This window comes from Rhinatrema bivittatum, chromosome 3 (genome assembly GCF_901001135.1).
Source record: "Rhinatrema bivittatum chromosome 3, aRhiBiv1.1, whole genome shotgun sequence".
Taxonomy (NCBI): Eukaryota; Metazoa; Chordata; class Amphibia; order Gymnophiona; family Rhinatrematidae; genus Rhinatrema; species Rhinatrema bivittatum.
The window spans coordinates 532,214,134-532,233,306 of record NC_042617.1 but is presented as its reverse complement, the minus strand read 5'-3'; the positions used below and the strand labels follow the sequence as shown (position 1 = coordinate 532,233,306).

Below are 19,173 nucleotides of genomic sequence, written 5' to 3'. Positions count from 1 at the left end.
CACGTGCATCCTCAACAATTGCTTAAAATTATGCTACAACCAACATATATATTTATTATTTATTTTATTTATTTAGCATTTTTTTATATACCGAGGTATAGCATAGTTGCCTTCACTCCGGTTTACATATAGAACAACTTGTTACATTGAAAGATTTTAAACTTTAAATTTAACAATAGTGGGAAATGGCACCAAAAGAAGAGATATGAACAAAGAACATAGTGTAAACAGGGTAGATACACTGAATAGATAGGCAGATTATTAAACAGAGTACAAAATGTGGTATAAGACTAGCAGGCTCAATAAAAAAAAAAAATCACATAATTACACAAGCCAATGTTGAAATTCAACTTTGAAGGACCCCAATGATCCTCGTTTCACCTGTTGCCTTCTTCAGGGGGAATTTGAACATGGAAAAACATCAACAAGCCACATAGAAAACATCATTGTATATGGAAAACAGAAAATAACTGTTTAATGTATTTGTTCAATGACAAATAATCTAAACAATTTACCGATGAGAATAGAAAGAAATGTTGTCTATCTTAAAGAAATTGTATTGGTACAAAACCAACAAAAATCTTTGTGGCAACGATTTATCCAAAAATAAAAAATGAAGAGATAAGTATGGATGGATGGTGCTCATATTAATTAACTACTGAATAGAGTACATCAAGTAAACTTACCAGAAAAATAGAAAGTGTGTGTGTGTTCGCTTCAGAAAAATGTTCTTTATTAAAACTCCTTCAATAGATAATATAGAAAATTTCCACTATTTCAAAACATGAAAATTCAAAACAAAATATCTAATTATTAACAGAATATGATTGCTTTAAATATGTAATCTATATATAAAGAAAACCTGTATCACATAGTAACCCAGAGTCGGTTACTTAATGCCATAAAAAAGGTCACTTTTAGACTCATTGTAGTGTTGCTTCAGCAGAATCAGTGTTTTATTATGCCAAACAATCTGCTGTGCAAATGAGACAATAACAACTATTTGGCCAGAAAGAAAACGATATATGTAAAAAATATATGCAGGGAAATCATAGAAAGGAACTCCACCAAAAAATAGTCACTAAAGATCATATTATACATAAATGCTTACCTTGTCTTCCTCCCTACTGGCACCAAACTGACAGCTGGTTACGCGGGAACTAGAAACGAGGCACGTAGATGCGCCATCTCATCTTTCTATATATATTGTAGTGCTTACCTAGCCTGCTTCCCTGCCATCACTGAAACTGACAGCTGGTTTTGTGGGAACTGAAAATGAGGTGCACAATGCACCTTCTTGTCCTTCTATTTATATTATAGTATGTAATACGCATATCATATTCCGAATCCCCTATAGCGTTAAAACCAAACAAATAATGAAAATAGCCTGACACATACATTTTTTTATAACTCCAATAAGCTAAAAACAATTCTGGTTGGCATTTAAACAGAAGATGTAAAAACAACCTGAACATGTGAATTACTTTACAGCCCTGAGTAGCTAACAAAGAAAGTGCCCGACAGGGAAACAATCGTTGAGAATCAGGTTAGACGTTTGAAAAAACTGACAGTGCCTATCTCCCTGTTGTCATAGAAGACAAATGTAAGGGAGCTAAAACACAGGTACAGAAATACGTCATCTTGTTCACCCATTGCAATGCTAATATGGAACGCACAAGATGTGCACAGAATCCAGACTAGCATTAATGCCATGGGACCGGGTGAACAATGAGCATAACCTCACACATAGGTTACTAGGGATGTGAATCGTTTTTTGACGATTTAAAATATCGTCCAATATATTTTAAATCGTCAAAAATCGTTAGAGGCGATATATAATAGGAATTCCCCCGATTTATCGTCAAAAATCGTAAATCGGGGGGAGGGGGAGGGCGGGAAAACCAGCACACTAAAACAACCCTAAAACCCACCCCAACTCTTTAAAATAAATCCCCCACCCTCCCGAACCCCCCCCAAATGTCTTAAATTACCTGGGGTCCAGTGGGGGGGTCCCGGTGTGATCTTCCACTCTCGGGCCATGGGTGCGTTGATAGAAATGGTGCCAGCCCGAGTATTGCAAAATGGCGCCGGCCATATGGCCGGCGCCATTTTGCAATACGGCAACACGATTCGAGTGCAGGAGGTCGTTCCCGGACCCCCGCTGGACTTTTGGCAAGTCTTGTGGGGGTCAGGAGGCCCCCCCAAGCTGGCCAAAAGTCCCTGGGGGTCCAGCAGGGGTCCGGGAGCGATCTCCTACGCTCGTGACGTCGGGGGACAGGAACCAAAATGGCGCCGGCGCTACCTTTGCCCTGTCATATGACATATGACAGGGCAAAGGTAGGCCGGCGCCATTTCTATCAACGCACCCGTGGCCCGAGAGTGGAAGATCACACCGGGACCCCCCCACTGGACCCCAGGTAATTTAAGACATTTTGGGGGGGTTCGGGAGGGTGGGGATTTATTTTAAAGGGTCGGGGTGGGTTTTAGGGTTGTTTTAGTGTGCCGGTTTTCCCGCCCTCCCCCGATTTACGATTTACACGATATTTAAAAAAACAAAACAGCGACGATCCGATTCCCTCCCCCACAGCCAAAATCGATCGTTAAGATGATCGATGACACGATTCACATCTCTATAAGTTACTGCATAGCCCTGGCATACTAACTGATAACAGAAGCATACAACTGATGATGTTAACTAATTACTGTAGATATAAGCGCTCGCAATGGCACAATGAAAATGTCGTATGGGAGATTATGGCATAAACATACAGAATTGAATTGAATTTATTTTATTTATTTAAGAGTTTTTATATACTGTCATTAAGTTATTTACCATCATAACGGTTTACAATAGGGCTATTCATAACGGTTTACAATAGGGCTATTCAAAAGATAAGAAAACTGGAACATTGGGACTCAAAGCAATTTGCAAAAAATGAATGAAATGACCTACATGAAGTATATCATCACAGAGAAAAAGAGGGGAAAGAAAGGGGTAGAGATGATAAGAATGTAAATTCTTGCCTTTCAGTATCATGTTTATGAAAAACAAAAACAGGAACTGGTTGCTCTATATACTTAAACATGTTATCAAATGAAAAAATCAACTATATAATTTAGTGTACATGGACAAATCATGAGTATTGTAATGTATGACTGTCAAAACCATGAAACTAATCATGAACGTCAATCAAATGACTAAGAATAGTACATCATATAAAGGCTTCCCATTCAATGGATGAGTTTAATCCATCAGGTGATATTGGGTGCCAATTATAGAAGTAATATTGTTCTTGAAATTGTAAGGATAAATGACTCCCCCTATTGCTATCTAAGCATTGAACAACAAAAAATCTGAGTTGTTCCAAAGTATGTGCTTATTCAAGCCAATGTTTGACAATAGGTGCCTCCAGTTTACTGGTTCTATATTAACAGCTCTTGTGTACACTGTTGGATAATACGAGTCTTGATGGATAAGGAATTCTGACCTATATATAATTTATTGCATGGATACACGATCACTCACCTGAGTAGTATTGCAGTCAAAATAGCTCTTTAATGTGTGTTTGTTACAATTTCGGACCAAGGAGACCTCAGGCCAGGGCCTCCTACCTTCTGACACTGGGCTCCAAGCTCGGTCCATCCTGCTATCTCAGCAGTCAGCAGCCCTCTTTGTGGCCATGCTGCTGTTGTATGCCCTGGCCCCTCCAACATGGCGAGGTGTTCCCCCCAGTCGGACCACGTCTTCTCTCCGGCGGTGCCTGCCGCCATGTGGCCCACGCCATTGCCGCCGCCTCCCTCGGTGTCCCTTTCCTAGGCGTGCTCGCATCGCGCTCCGAGATTTAAAGGGGCCGCAGTGGGAAATGCTCCCGCGACCCCCACTGATGACATCAGTGGCTCAGAGTATTTAAGGCAAGCTCTGCCAATCAGAGCTTGCCTAGGCAACAGGTCGCCAAGACGACTCAGGAACAAGACGAGCATTGTTCCTGAGTTGCCATTGATCCTGATCCTGAGTTCCAGTCTTTGTTCCTGCTTGTTCCTGATCTTGAGTTCCACTATCCATTTCTGCCTAGCCTTGGTTCCTTCTCGCTGCTCTTGGACTGTTTGGCTTGACCCCTAGACCGGACTCAACTATGAGTTTTCCGCCTGCCTCTGACCCTTGAACTAGACCTGACTATGAGTTTGCTGCCTGCTTTTGACCCCTGTACCAGACCTGACTTCTCTTGTTGCCTGCTGTGGCCCCTGAACTGGATCCTCATTGTTGTTGTCTCGCTTCATGCCTGGCTGCCCCCAGGATCATTCATGCAGAGGCCCACCTAAGACCAGCCGGCCCTGGGGAAAATGCGGGGAACATGGGCTGGTATAGGTGAAGTCCCTGTCTGCCTCTGCTTCCCATCCGGCCTCGCCTCCCGACGGTGGGGACCTGTGGGGGTCTTCCCTCTCAGGTAGTGCTAACCCCACCTCGGGCCAAGGGTCCAACTGCACAACAGTTTAATGGGTAAGATGAAATGCCGAAACTCTTGAATCGTATATACATTAATAGAAAAGAGCATCCTATACATTTATACTGTCCCACAGTACTGGAGGTATATGGTAAATGAGAGGTAACTGAGACTAGGAAATCTCAAAGGTTCTTACCCTTGGCTCATGCAATATTAGGTTTTGCCTTAAATACCTGGTAGAGGGATAAGACATGCCAGTGTTTCAAAATGATTTGCTCTAACTGATTGGAGCATACCGAAAAAGGTAGAACACCCACTGCACGGTCGGTCAGTAGGAAGACAGTGGCTAGTCGGCAACAAAAGTTATCTGTTGGCAAGTACAGCTCGTTTGTAAGCTCTCCTGAGTAATCTATAGGGATAACCTCTAGCCTCAAATTTACTAAATAAGGAAACCGCTTGTTTCTTGTATTCATCAACCGTACGGCAGTGTCTTCTAAGATGAAGGAATTGACCCACCAGTATATTACTCCTAAATGTTGTGGGTGAAAACTCTGAAAATGCATCTGGTTGTTCCTATTTGTGGGTTTAGTAAAAATTGAAGGGGTAGATTTTAAAAGGAAGAGCGCGGGCGTACATGTGCGCGTGTTACCCGGCACGCACACATGTACGCCCAATTTTATAACATAGGCGCGTGCATGTTATAAAATATGGGGTCGGCGCACACAAGGGGGTGCACAATTGTGCACCTTGCGTGCGCTGAGCCTGCTCAGAGCTGCGCTGCCTTCCCCCTTTCCTTCCCAGGCCACTCCGAAATCGGAGTGGCCTCGGAGGGAACTTCCCTACCTCCCCTGCCCTTCCCCCCCCTACCTTTGTTGATTTCTTTTTTTTGGGCTGAAGTAAATTGTACACGCCGGCCAACTGCCGGCGCGTGATCCCAAGCACAGCGGCAAATGTCCACTGTGCCTGGAGCCTTTGGACCCGCCCCTTTAGTAAAGCCCCAGGACTTATACACATCCCGGGGCTTTACGTGCATCGCCGGGCCTTTTGAAAATAGGCCTGGCACGCGTAAGGCCGGTTATGCGTGTAACCTTTTGAAGATCCGGCCCGAAGTGTACAGCACACCATAACTGTTAGATCCAAAAAGGAAATTTGCTGACTGTCAGATTGAAAGGTAAATTGAAGATTAGGGTCAGGTGTATTGATAGAAGTAGTGAACCAACAAAATATGTCAGGAGGTCCTTTCCATAAGAAAAAAAATCATCAATAAACTGGATCCATAATACTATGTGGTCTGGTTTATTTATTCAGACATATAAATATATGCTTCTTCAATCCGACCCACATACAAGCAGGCTAAGGACGGTGCCATAGTGGCACCCATTGCTGTTTGCTTAGTCTGCTTGTAAAAATAATTGCCGAACTTGAAGAAATTGTGTCTCAGGGCTATTGTTGATGCTAAATCTGTGACAAATGTACTGAAATCTTCCAAGTGACAATTGGTAACTAATGTTTCATGTACCAATCGAACAGCTACCTCCTTAGCCTGCTAGTCTTAACCCACATTTTGGACTTTGTTAAATATATATGTTGTTGTAGCCTAATGTAAGCAATTGTTGAGGATGTGTGTGGTGAGTGTACATTACATATAGGATTATTTTTAATACTGCATCTGTTCAAGTTTTTTTTATTGTATGTATTTAACCACATGTGTAACTTATAAATTAATTTTTTTTTATATTGATACCAGTTTATGATGATCTGTTTTAACCTGTGATTCATAAAGAGCTTTCTTCATAGACAGAGAAACAGAGAATGACATAAAAGCTTAATTGAATCCCGACCATTTGTCCCGACCATTTGTAATTTTGGACACATGAAAAGGTACTTTGGTAATTCTGCGCATCCATAAGTGAATATTTGTCATTGTATTTATAGGTAGATTATAGTTGGTCACTTTTTATGCCAACAGGTGAAATTTGGTTGAAGTGTAATGGACGTATGGCTAGGTGTTGGGAAGTAATTTTGTATATCTATACCATTTTGGCTATAATATAGTGCATTTCTGAAAAATGCACTATATTATAGTGACCTAAGTTTCAGTGGACATGAAAATCAACTACGAAGTTTAAGAGTTTGTATGGTAAACTTTGTCACTAATTTTGATCTCAATTCACCCAAAATCAGTATGTAGAAATATTTAGGGCCAAAAGACCTGTGGCAATTTTTCCAAATAAAAATAATTGCATTTTGGAGGCTGGCCTGATAGGCCAGGACTGGCTGCTGAAGCACTTCACTATTAACTCCTCGTTTGCTAGAGGGAGCCCCATTTACTCCCACCATCTGTTGGTATTCTCAACCCAGAATACCTTTACAATTGACAGACATCCAGAAATATTTTGCCAAAAAATATGATCACTTCTTCAGAAAGCCAACAAAAAAAAATGAAATCCATAACAGAGTTAAAACAATAATCCTTTCTACCCATCCCTTCCAACCACACACCTTCAAATAATTTGAGACGAAAACCAACCAATATAAAACTATTTACTCAACATATAAAGCAACTCGGGATAAGAATCTTATTAGAGAAGAAAATGAAAGAAAAGGACAGATTTTTAGAAACTGGAGTCTGTGTTCATTTTCTGTAAAAGATTCCATATCGTATTAAATTTGTCTAATTTGTCTTCGCTTGCAGCAGTTCATTTTTTAAGACAGCTATCTGATCCAATAGTTCTAGCCACACCTCAAACATATTTTTAGGTTTTGTTTTCCATTAGCTTATAAGTTTTCTGATAGCCACCGAAACAGCCTGACCCATCCGTTTCTTCTGGTGAATAGCACTTATCCATGTCATACTGTAGTATTAATCAAAAAGAACTATTGGAATTTTAGCATTTCCTGTGTGGCAGTTTCCAGTTTTCAGTTCATGTTCTCCTAGCTGGAAAGTGGCAAATAATTTTTGTTACCCCAGGTGCATTTTATATTTTTTTGCGTTGTAACACACCTAAGAGACCCTTGACTATTCTCTGTTTATCCAGGCCACCTTTTAGTTATGTCTTAGTCATTCAGTGCTACTTACATCGATAAAACATTCATAAAGCATAACATGGCCTTTTATGTTTTTTTTCACCTATTCCAGTGCATGCACTCTGTTACAGATTTTGGCATCATCTGCAAATGGATATATTTTCCCTTTAATTTCTCTTACTTTGTCACTAATAAAGATATTGGAAAGAACTATCCCTAGCACAGAGCCTGGGGGTACTTCACTGAACTCCGTTGACTACCACTCTGAGAAGTTGCTTAACCATCTCCTTAATGAGATAAGAACTTTCTGTCCTTCACCCATACTGGCTAGCATGTTTGCCAGTCTTCTGTATGAAATAGTGCCACAGGTCTTGCTTCAGTCCACACAGGTAACATCTATTGCACTATTGGGGGTGTGCATTTGATTTGAAATGACATGTTTTGCTAGGTGGTGTTTCAAAATGAAACAAACAACCCCCGTGAGTGGGGGTTTTTTTTTCATTTTTTTGTTGTGTTTCAACCTGCTCTGTTCCACCTGGTCTCCAACCTTTGCTGTGCAAAAAACTCAGCACTGTCAAAATGAAAGAACTAAATAACTCTCATAGACCTGCCTCTGTTGCCCTCTACCCGCAGATGAATCATTTACCTTCCATGGGAATCTCCAAAATTCACATGGGGCAGGATCAAGCCCCAGTCCTTCCCTGCCAAATCTCAATTTGAAAATGGTGCTGGTTATTTTGTGGGGCAGCTGTATACTGTACGGCCATGAAACAAAATGGCCCCTGAGTCAGGACCGGCCTGTTCCATTTTCAAATTGGGGCCTGAGAGGGAGGGGACAAGAGCAATTAGAGATTGTTCCTGCCTTATTTGGAGACCCCATGGAAGGAGTAAGAGTCATCCAGGGGGGTGGCACAGAGGAGGCCCGAGGATGAGTTCAGTTTTTACATTTTTGCAGTAGAGAGTTTTGTTTCAGCGGGGGTGAGGGGAAAACCCAGCTCTGTAATTTTCCTTTTATGTTTTTCTTTTGTTATTTTTGTTTCTGTTCCTTTTGATGTTTATTTCATTTCAAATAAATGGAAACAAATATTAAATAAAATGAAAAAATAAAACCACAAAAAATCCCAAAACAAACCACATTTTTATTTAGTGCAGACCCCATTGCACCTCCTTGATCCACTACTTTGGTCACCTCATGAAAGAATGTCATTAAGTAATAAGATCTCTTGACAAGATCTTCCCTATGTGAAACCAGGTTGTCCAGAGTCTTGTAACCTTTTTGTTTCAAAGTACCTCATTAAGCTTCTTTTAGTGGTGTTTCCATACCTATGATCTTAATTGCTTCTTCCTTATCTCCTCTTCAGTGGTGTGAGACTATATCCACCTTCCTCCAGTCTCCCAGAAACTCCTCTGTGAGGGGTGCAGTCAGCACTTCTGGTCTGGATAGTGGGAACTCTCTCATTTTACTGGGGTGTTCACTGTGCAATCATGTTTCATTCCCTTTTCAGCTTTCATATTTTTATTTATGTATTATTTGATTTATATTCCGCTTTTCGGCACTTCAAAGCAGATTACATTCAGGCACTGGAAGTATTTGAAATTGTAAGTCCTTTAAGTACTTTCTCCTCAGGAAAGGGATTTGTGATCATTTCACAATCATTTATACTGCTGTATCCTGCCTTAGGTATGTCACCACCTGCTGTGTATTAGAGAAGTGAATCGGAACTGGAATCGGTTCGGATTCCGATTCACATCGTGGGTTTTTTTTTCGTCCGGCCCGATCACGGTTTTGTTTATTGGCTGCGCCCGAGCTGATAAACAAAAAACCCACCCCGACCCTTTAAAACTAATCCCTTAGCTTCCCCCACCCTCCCGACCCCCCAAACAACATTTTACAGGTACCTGGTGGTCCAGTGGGAGTCCCGGGAGCGATCTCCCGCTCTCGGGCCGTCGGCTGTCACTAATAAAAATGGTGCCGATGGCCTTTCCCCTTACCATGTGACAGGGTATCCGTGCCATTGACTGGCCCCTGTCACATGGAGGGAGCACTGGATGGCCGGCGCCATCTTTAAAATGGCGTGGGCCTTTTTGCTCATACTATTTCTGCTATCTTTTTGTAGAATGTATTGGTCTCTTTTTCTCTTCCCTTTGCTGTCTTGATTTACATAGAGATTTGTTGCCTCTTGATGCTTCCTTTTATTGCTGCCCGTGCTTCCTCTGTGTTCTTCAGATTCTGAGACCCTGATAGGATGTCCTCAGCACAATAGCTCATCATCTTGAAGTCAGACCTTTTGAAGTCTAGGACCCTTGTCTTAGTATGGTTTACTTCTGGTTTGAATCTATTATTGAATCATACTTTTCGGTGATCACTATACTCCAAATTTCCATCTATCATGGAGTCAAGGACATGGTCTTCATTTAGCAGAATTAGTCCAATATACCCTCCCCGTGAATAGGCTCTTCAGTTAGTTTACTGAAGAATGCTACCTGAAGGACATCCAAGACCTCCATACTCTTAGCTTAAACAGCTGGTAGGTTCCAATCCATTACTGGTAGATTGAAGACCCCTACAAGTAGCTCCTCCCTTTTGTTCACCATCTTTAGATGTCTTTCATCCTGACAGAATCTATTTCTTTCCTCTGTATTGTTGGTGTGCATATTAGTCCTATGTAGATAGACATCATCTTTGATTTCTGCAGGGCAACACATAGTGGGCCAGATTTTATAAAATTGAACTTTCCTTCCGCCTAACCCACCCACCCGGCACTATCTAAACTCCCCCCCTACCTTTGTTGGCAGATTTACGCCTGCGGAAAGCAGGTGTAAATCTGCGCGCACCAGCGGGCTGCTGGCGCACCATCACCCGATCCGGGGGCTGGTCCGGAGGCCTCGACCACGCCCCCGGGCTGGCGCCACGCCCCCGGGCCCGGCCCCAAAACGCAGTGTCACTCGCGGCCCGCCCCGACACGCCCCTCCATGCAAGCTCCGGGACTTACGCGCGTCCCGGGGCTTGCGCGCGCCGCTGAGCCTATGCAAAATAGGCTTGGCGCGCACAGGGGGGGTTTGGGATAGATTTTCGGGGGGTACGTGCGTATCGTAAGCACGTACCCCTTTGAAAATCTACCCCAGTAATTCAGCTCCTCCTTGCTCTCCCTGTATCTCAGTGGTTAGTATTGTGTCCCAAATGTAAAAGGTTCCTCCTCAACCCCCATCACCTTCCTTATTCTAACCCTTCTGAAGAGATTATACCCTGAAATTGTATAAAAGTTTAGAAAGTGTCAAAATCACTACCGTAGACAGGAATGGGATCTTCACACCTATTGCAGCAATCCGGCCAAAATATATCTTTAAATAGAAGCGAATATATTAGTGGCCTGAGGGCTGTGGGTGATGAATAAAAGATGTTTATGTTTTTGAGTGAGTCTATATATCTCGGTGGGTCTGTGGGAGGTATATAATGTCTATGATAGCTCCTCCTCCTGGGCATCCAAATCTTTAGTTAGGATGTGAGGAATATCTCTTCTTTTCTGCTTAATATTTCATGAATATCATCTATTATGAAATTTCTATTTGGCAAAATCTGAATATTTTCCTCTATACAGTCTCCAGAAGCCAAAATTAATTTGGATGAATCAAGCCTTCTATGTGTATGAATAGGTTTTGAGCATGTTGAGAATAATTTTCAAGAAACAGACAGTCTGCAAGTGTTTTTTTTACCTGCAGAATTTCCATTAATATTCAAAGCTAAAGTACACATGCATACATTCATTTTGAAAATTATCCATCAGAACGCATGCAAAGTCACTTGCACAAGCTTATATCTGCTGATACTAGGGCGTAACTTGTGCGACTGGATTTGTGCACATTACTTTTGAAAATCCACACTCCACCAATGTCTCTTTTTTTTTTTTTTTGCGCTCATAAAGTGCATACAAACTTGAATTCTGGGCATACTTTTTGTGCACCTAGAATTTTCTAACATGCCATTTCTATGTATATTGCAAAGTTTTATGCGTGTAAATGGCTTTGAATATCAGGCCCAATGTGCATACCTATAGGTGAATTTCAGTTACCTACATTTATAAGTATAGGTAGACTTTGCTTAATAAGTTTGTGTACAAGTGCATAATTTGGGTTATAATTTGTGTGTCTATAGGTGGATTTTGGTTTTGCAAAGTTATTGCTGAAAGGAGAGAAGACATACTCATTCTGTGGAACCCCAGAGTACCTGGCACCTGAAATCCTTCGTAATGAGGGACATGACTTTGCAGTTGATTTCTGGATGTTGGGAATTTTGATATTTGAACTACTGGTAGGACGGTGAGCATATCTATCAAAGTACCTCTTTACTTTCTTCTGATTGGCCTTTCCCAGCATTTTCTGCTTTAGCTGGGCCAAAGAGAGGGCCACATGCCTCCTACCTCATCTCACTTGTATTAAATATCCCCACCCTGTTTGATCTTGGTGGGGGTCCAGTGACTCCACAACTGCCTATTACCAAATTCCATATATACAGAGAAAGGACACTGTTAGGAAACTGACCAAGTCCAGCTGCTGTAGGTCCCTATACAGAAACTACATGCTAGCAAAATTCCTCACCTGTTGCGCTTCCTGGCCAAGCTGGTGCCGCGACCGGGCCTGCTCACCTGGCGTGCCCATCTACCAGCTCCTCTCTCAACCCCAACACTGCTCATCCACGGTGTCCATGTACATCCCCAGGCCCATTGGGGCCTTCCATCTCACAGCGCTCCTCACACCGGGGCTCAGCGTCCTCCTCGGCGTTGGCCCCGCCCCCTAGCATGCATGCACGGAGCTCTCCTGTCTTTAAAGGGCCAAGCGTGGGAAACTCATGGGCAGTGCCCGATTCTGACGTCACTTGAGCCCTGTATAAATAGCAGGGCTCAGCCACTAGCTCCTTGCCTTGACAATTGGGCCGTTCCATGGCTCCCTGTTCAGTTGCCTGTCGGGACCCACTCCGGGTCAACCGCACCTTGGGACCACTGTTCCATCCGGCGTCCGTTTCCGCGATGGCTGGGGCCCAGGTCCGGCGAGTACCTCGTTTGGTTCATACACTCCGGTGTCTCTAGTTTGCCTGATCCAGTGTCTCCTGTTCCAGTGTTTTCCGTTCCTTCGTCTCGCCATTCCTGGTAGTACCCTTCGGACTGATTTCATGGTACTGACCTTTGCTTGCTCCTGACCTCGTCTGACTGCTGCCTGGATCCGACCTCTGCCTGTCCACTGACCACGTCTGACTGCTGCCTGGAACCGAACTCTGCCTGTCCACTGACCACGTCTGACTGCTGCCTGGAACCGAACTCTGCCTGTCCACTGACCACGTCTGACTGCTGCCTGGAACCGACCTCTGCCTGTCCACTGACCACGTCTGACTGCTGCCTGGAACCGAACTCTGCCTGTCCACTGACCACGTCTGACTGCTGCCTGGAACCGAACTCTGCCTGTCCACTGACCACGTCTGATTGCTGCCTGGAACCGACCTCTGCCTGTCCACTGACCACGTCTGACTGCTGCCTGGAACCGACCTCTGCCTGTCCACTGACCACGTCTGACTACTGCCTGGAACTTGACCTTTGCCTGACCTGACTTCTCCCGGACTACTTACTGAACCCTGCTTTGGCTGACCATTCTGGACTGATACTCTGGCCTTGATCCTCACTATCCACTCGGACACTTTATTCTGGCCTCCTGCGACCTCTGGACATCCTTGCTTGGACATCGACCGCGCACCCTTGTTCGTGGTGGGCACTCCCCTGCGCTTCCTCTCTAGGAGACCCTGTGAGGCCCACCTAAGACCAGGCGGCCCGGGTACCCAAGGGCTCAACCTGCGGAAAACCTGGGTTGCTATTGGCGAAGCTCCAGCTAGCCTCTGTATCCTCCTGTGCTCCGCCTTCTGGTGGCAGGCGCTCTCTGGGTGCAACCAGAGGGCTGTACCAATCCTGCACCAGGCCAAGGGTCCACCTCCAGCGCAACAGGTTGCCAAGGCCATGGACTCGGCGGAGTCTCCCGCCTTGCAGGCCATCCCTGGCCTAGCTGCTCATGTCTGAGAGCAACAGCGAACCATGGAAGCATTAGCTTCATTTTATTTATTTATTTATTTATTTATTTAGTGGTTTTTTTATACCGGCATTCACGATAGGCATCGCATCATACCGGTTTACATTTAACAGGGGATGAAAAAATAATACAATATAAGAACGTTAACAGGTGTGGAGCTTAAAATCTTGCAGTTACAATAAAACAGGGAAGTACACAACTGGGAGCAGGAATAAGAAAGGAGATAGGAGATTAACAGAGAGAGCAATTATTTACAATGTTATAAAATTTACAATGTAATAGAAAATTGATTATAGTATAATGGTACAGTCAGAGGGTAGATTGGCGGTAAGTAAGTTTCAGTTGTGGTCTGGGAAGGCTTTCTTAAATAACCATGTTTTGAGCCTTTTCCTGAAAGTTAGTAGGCATGGTTCCTGTTGCAGGTCCGATGGGACGGAGTTCCATAAAGGTGGTCCGGCTGTGGAGAAGGCTCGGTCTCTGAGGGATTTATGTTGATATGTTTTGGAGTGTGGTACATGAAGTGATTCTTTATATGACTCTCTGATGGGTCTGGAGGAGGTGTGTTGTCTGAAAGGGATTTGTAGGTTCAGCGGAGTGAGGTGATGGATGGCTTTGTAAATGGCAACCAATGTAAGTCTTTGAGGATTGGAGAAATGTGGTCTCTTCTCCTTGAGTTGGTCAGAATTCTAGCTGCTGTGTTCTGCACCATCTGCAGAGGTTTGGTGTGAGATGCGGGGAGACCTAATAAGATAGAGTTATAATAATCTAATTTAGAGAAGATTATTGCTTGCAGAACTGTTCTGTAGTCATGAAAGTGGAAAAGTGGTTTTATTCTTTTTAGTACATGTAATTTGTGGAAGCAATCTTTAGTTGCTTGGTTGAGAGACACCTTCATCTGTGGAGAGACTATGGTCTCAACTAGAGGATTCTGTTATGGCCAATTCAGGGGGTCTGGCTCATACCCTGCCCCAGTGGGCATCATTAGCCCTCCCAGCACCACCCTGATTCAATGGGGATCCGCGCCTCTGCCGAAGCTTCATCAACCAATGTTTTATGCAATTCTCACTACAGCCTTTGCTGTTTCCGAGTGAGACCACCAAGATCACCTTCATCCTCTCACGCCTTGAAGGGAAGGCCCTGGCATGGGCTTCCCCACTTTGGGAGCGTTCTGATGATATCCTCAGTCATCTCTCCCACTTCATTTCCATTTTCAAAGTGGACCTTCGAGGATCCCGGCCGACAGCCGGTTGCGGGTCACCATCGTCTCCACCTCCGTCAAGGCTTGCATTCGCTCACTGAATTCACGGTAGAATTCAGAACACTAGCCACAGAACTGGGGTAGCAAGAGAACTGCCTATGGGTAATCTATTTAGAAGGCCTGTCTCCTGCCCTCAAAGATGAGCTAGCTGCTCGTGGGATTCCCACATCTCTTGAGGTCCTGATTTCCCTGGTTGGCAAGATTGACCATCGCCTACGACAGCAACACCAAGAGGTAAAGGTCCTCCGGCATCCTGCCCTACGTCCAGCTCATGCTACGAGCCCCCAGTTGAAGGCCTTACCGGCACCTCCTCCATCACCAGAGGAACCGATGCAGATTAATCATGGGCACTTGTCTCCTGAAGATCGTCTCTGATGTAAGAAACAAGGCCTTTGCCTATATTGTGGTGGTTCTGGACATTTCCTGCAATCCTGCCCCGTACGTCCGAGAAACTGCAAAGCCTGAGCCTGGCGAGAGTCCCGACCTTGGGTGCTACTGTTACTGGCCCCCAATTATTACTCCCTGTATTCCTCTTCAGTGAATCACGCTCCTTTGCCACTTCCGCACTTGTGAACACTGGGGCGAGTGGCAATTTTATTCTGGACGATATCGTCACACTACTCCAGATTCCACTTCAACCCCTGGAAGTACCTCTCCGCATCGCATCAATCCAGGGAGAGCACCTCCCTAGATGCATTACTCCTCGCACCGTGGCCTTCCGCCTCTCCGTGGGAACCCTCCATGAAGAGGAAATTTCCTTGTTTGTCTTGAAGCATTCCACGTATCCGGTAATCTTAGGACTTCCTTGGCTCCAGGTACACGCACCCCAATTCGACTGGCAATCCCATCAGTTATCTCAGTGGGGACCCCAGTGCCAGAACCGCTGTCTGCGAAAGGTGTCCCCAGCAGTCACCATTCTGAACTTTACAACCCTTACCAGGTTACCTGCTCTGTATTCTGACTTCAAAGATGTAGTCTCCAAACAGAATGCTGACATTCTGCCTCCACTCCAAGAATTCAATTGTCCCATTGAGCTCCTACTGGGCACCACGCCTCCCAAGGGTAGAACTTACTCCCTCTCGCTTCCGGAGACCCAAGCGATGTCTGAGTATATTAAAGAGAATCTGAATAAAGGATTTATAAGACCCACCGACTCTCTGGCAGGAGCAGAACTCTTCTTCATGAAGAAGAAAGATGGCAGTTTACATCCTTGCATAGACTATCGTGGGCTAAACGCCATAACTCGTAAGGATCATTACCCTCTGCCACTCATTAGCGAACTATTTGATCGCCTACAAGGAGCCCAGATCTTTACAAAGTTAAATCTCCGAGGGGCATACAATCTTGTACATATCCAGCCAGAGGACATCTGGAAGACAGCATTCAATACGAGGGTTGGCCACTATGAGTACGTGGTAATGCCTTTCGGACTTTGTAACACCCCTGCGGTCTTTCAGCGTTTGATGAATGAGATCTTCCGGGACCTACTATACTCATTTGTCATGGTATATCTGGACGATATACTGATCTTTTCCAAAGATCTGAAGTCCCACCACTCACATGTTCAAACAGTCCTCCAATACCTCAGAGACAATAACCTTGGGCTACATCATCTCCAATTGTGGCTTCACCATGGACCCTGAGAAACTCCAAGGCATTCGAGATTGGCCCCAGCCAGTGGGCCTCCACACCTTACAAATAATTACAAATTATTACAGAAACTTCATCGCTAACTACTCCACACTAGCTGCTCCACTCACAACCATGACTAGGAAAGGTAGTAACCTTCAAGTTTGGAGTCCCAAGGCTTAATCTGCTTTCCACGCCTTGAAAGAAGCCTTCTGCACCAGACCATGTCTACGTCATCCAGATCCTAACCGCCCCTTCATCGTCGAAGTTGACACCCTGGCATTGGAGCATGGGCGGTCCTGAGCCAATTTTCCTCCAAGGGGGTCTTAGTACCCTGATCCTTCTACTCACACAAGTTTTCTGCTGCAGAGCAAAACTACATGATTGGGGACCATGAACTCTTAGCTGTGAAATTGGCCCTTCAGGAATGGCACCCCTGGTTAGAAGGAGCACAGCATAAGTTCAAGATATTTACAGATCACAAGAACCTCGAACATTTAAAGGAAGCCCAACTATTGAATCCTAGACAGGCCCACTGGGTGCTGTTCTTTGAACGTTTCCACTTTGATCTCCGCTACCGACCCACAGCAAAGAACACCCGAGCGGATGCTCTTTCTCGCTCCCTCGAGCCAGAAGATACACCCGAAAATCCTCGGCACATGTTCGACCCAGCCTGCATATCCCTCGCAGTCACCAACACGGTACCAGCCGGGAAGATGGTGGTCCCATGCCGTCTCCAGGAGCACATCCTCCATTGGGCCCACGACTCAAACTTGGCTGGCCATCCTGGCCGGGCTCGGACCCTCGAGATGTTAAGAAGACATTATTGGTGGCATAGCATGGTTAAAGATTCCTGTAATTATGTGGACTCCTGTCCCATCTGTGCACAGCAAAAACTCCCAACTGGTCATCCATGGGGACTCCTCCAACCTCTTCCAGCTCCCACCGAACCCTGGTCAAGCATCTCTACTGACTTCATCATTGACCTGCCTCCATCAAAAAAACCCACTGTTATTTGGGTTATTATTGACCACTTTTCAAAGATAGCTCATTTTGTCCCTCTACAGAGCCTCCCCTCGGCTCCTGAACTGGTGAAACTCTTCCTAAACAATGTATTCCGCTTACATGGGTTACCCAAAGAGATCGTTTCTGATCGTGGGCCGCAATTCGCTGCCAAGTACTGGAAGTCACTTTGTCAAAAATTTGACATTACCCTGAATCTGACATCGGCCTACCACCCTCAAGCGAATGGCCAAGCCGAGAGGACAAACTGCTCCCTTGGTGGTGACTGAATACCACTGACAACTCACCGTTCTCAGTGGTATTCAGTCACCAGCCACATCTGCCTCTACCAGTGCTACTTTCCGTGCCCTCGCCTGCAGCCCAGTCTACGGCACAGACGATTCGCCATCTTTGGAATCAGGTCAAGATGAGACTGGGTCAGGCTGCCAAGAGAGGCAAATGCTTCACGGATGTTCAATGTCACTCCGCCCCCCTGTTCCAGCCCGACCAGAAAGTCTGGCTGAGCAGTAAACACATCAGACTACATCTTCCTTCACAACGTCTGGCTCCCAGATTCATCGGACCATTTCCGATCACTCGATACATAGGGGCAGTTACCTACCAACTGCAACTTCCCGCCTCCATGGGCATCCACAACACATTCCATGTGTCCCTATTAAAGCCATTCATCTTGTCCTGGCCCTCTCAAAGGCCTCCTGAACCTACACTACTTTTTGCTGTACCCGAGGACATGCTCCAAGTAAGAGGTCCTGGATGTCCGGCGACATAGAGGACATTGGGAATACCTCCTGTCGTGGGAGGGCTTCGGGCCGGAGGAGAACTCCTGGGAGCCCTCCCACCACATCTACGACAAGGACCTCCTCACTGAGTTCCACCAGACCCATCCTGAGAAGCCCAGGCAGGTAAGGAGGAGGCCTAGAAGGGAGGGTACTGTTGTACTTTCCGCCCTTGCTGGTGCCATGACCTAGCCTGCTCACCTGGTGTGCCTGTCTACCAGCTCCTCTCTCAACCCCAGAACTGCTTGTCTGCGATGTCCATGAGTGTCCCTAGGCCCATCGGGGCTTTCCATCTCACAGCGCTCTTCGTGCTGGGGCTCGGCATCCTTCTCGGTGTTGGCCTCGCCCCCTAGCACATGTGCCTCAGAGCTCTCCTGTCTTTAAATGGCCAAGCGCGGGAAACTCATGGGTGGCGCACGATTCTGACGTCACCTGAGCCCTGTATAAATAGCAGGGCTCAGCCATTAGCTCCTTGCCTTGACAATCGGACCGTTCCATGGCTCCCTGTCCAGTTGCCCATCGGGACCCACTCCCGGTCAACTGCACCTTGGGACCACCGTTCCATCTGGCGGCTGTTTCCACGGTAGCAGGTGCTCAGGTCCGGCGAGCACCTCGTTCAGGTCGTACAACGCCGATGTCTCTAGTTTTCCTGTTTCAGTTTCCTGTTCCAGCATCTCCTGTTCCAGCATCTTCCGTTCCTTCGTCTCTCCATTCCTGGTAGTACCCTTCGGACTGATCTAACGGTACTGGCCTTTGCTTGCTCCTGACCTTGTCTGACTGCTGCCTGGATCTGACTTCTGCCTGTTCACTGACCACGTCTGACCACTGCCTGGAACCAACCTCTGCCTGTCCAATGACCACATCTGACTGCTGCCTGGAACTTGACCTTTGCCTGACCTGACTACTTCTGGACTGCCACAGGTACTGACCCCTGTTTGGGCTGACCATT

The 19,173-nt window shown here is 45.5% G+C and overlaps 1 protein-coding gene across 5 annotated transcripts in view; it reads left to right on the top strand.

Moving 5' to 3' along the window:
- Positions 1-19,173, top strand: part of LOC115088235 (cGMP-dependent protein kinase 2-like) — a 195,116-nt gene that overhangs the window by 148,007 nt on the left and 27,936 nt on the right. For all 5 annotated transcript variants that reach the window (XM_029596305.1, XM_029596301.1, XM_029596303.1 and 2 more), the window contains one exon: positions 11,623-11,786. In XM_029596305.1, coding sequence (XP_029452165.1) covers positions 11,623-11,786 — 164 coding nt within the window. The remainder of the gene's footprint in view (positions 1-11,622; positions 11,787-19,173) is intronic.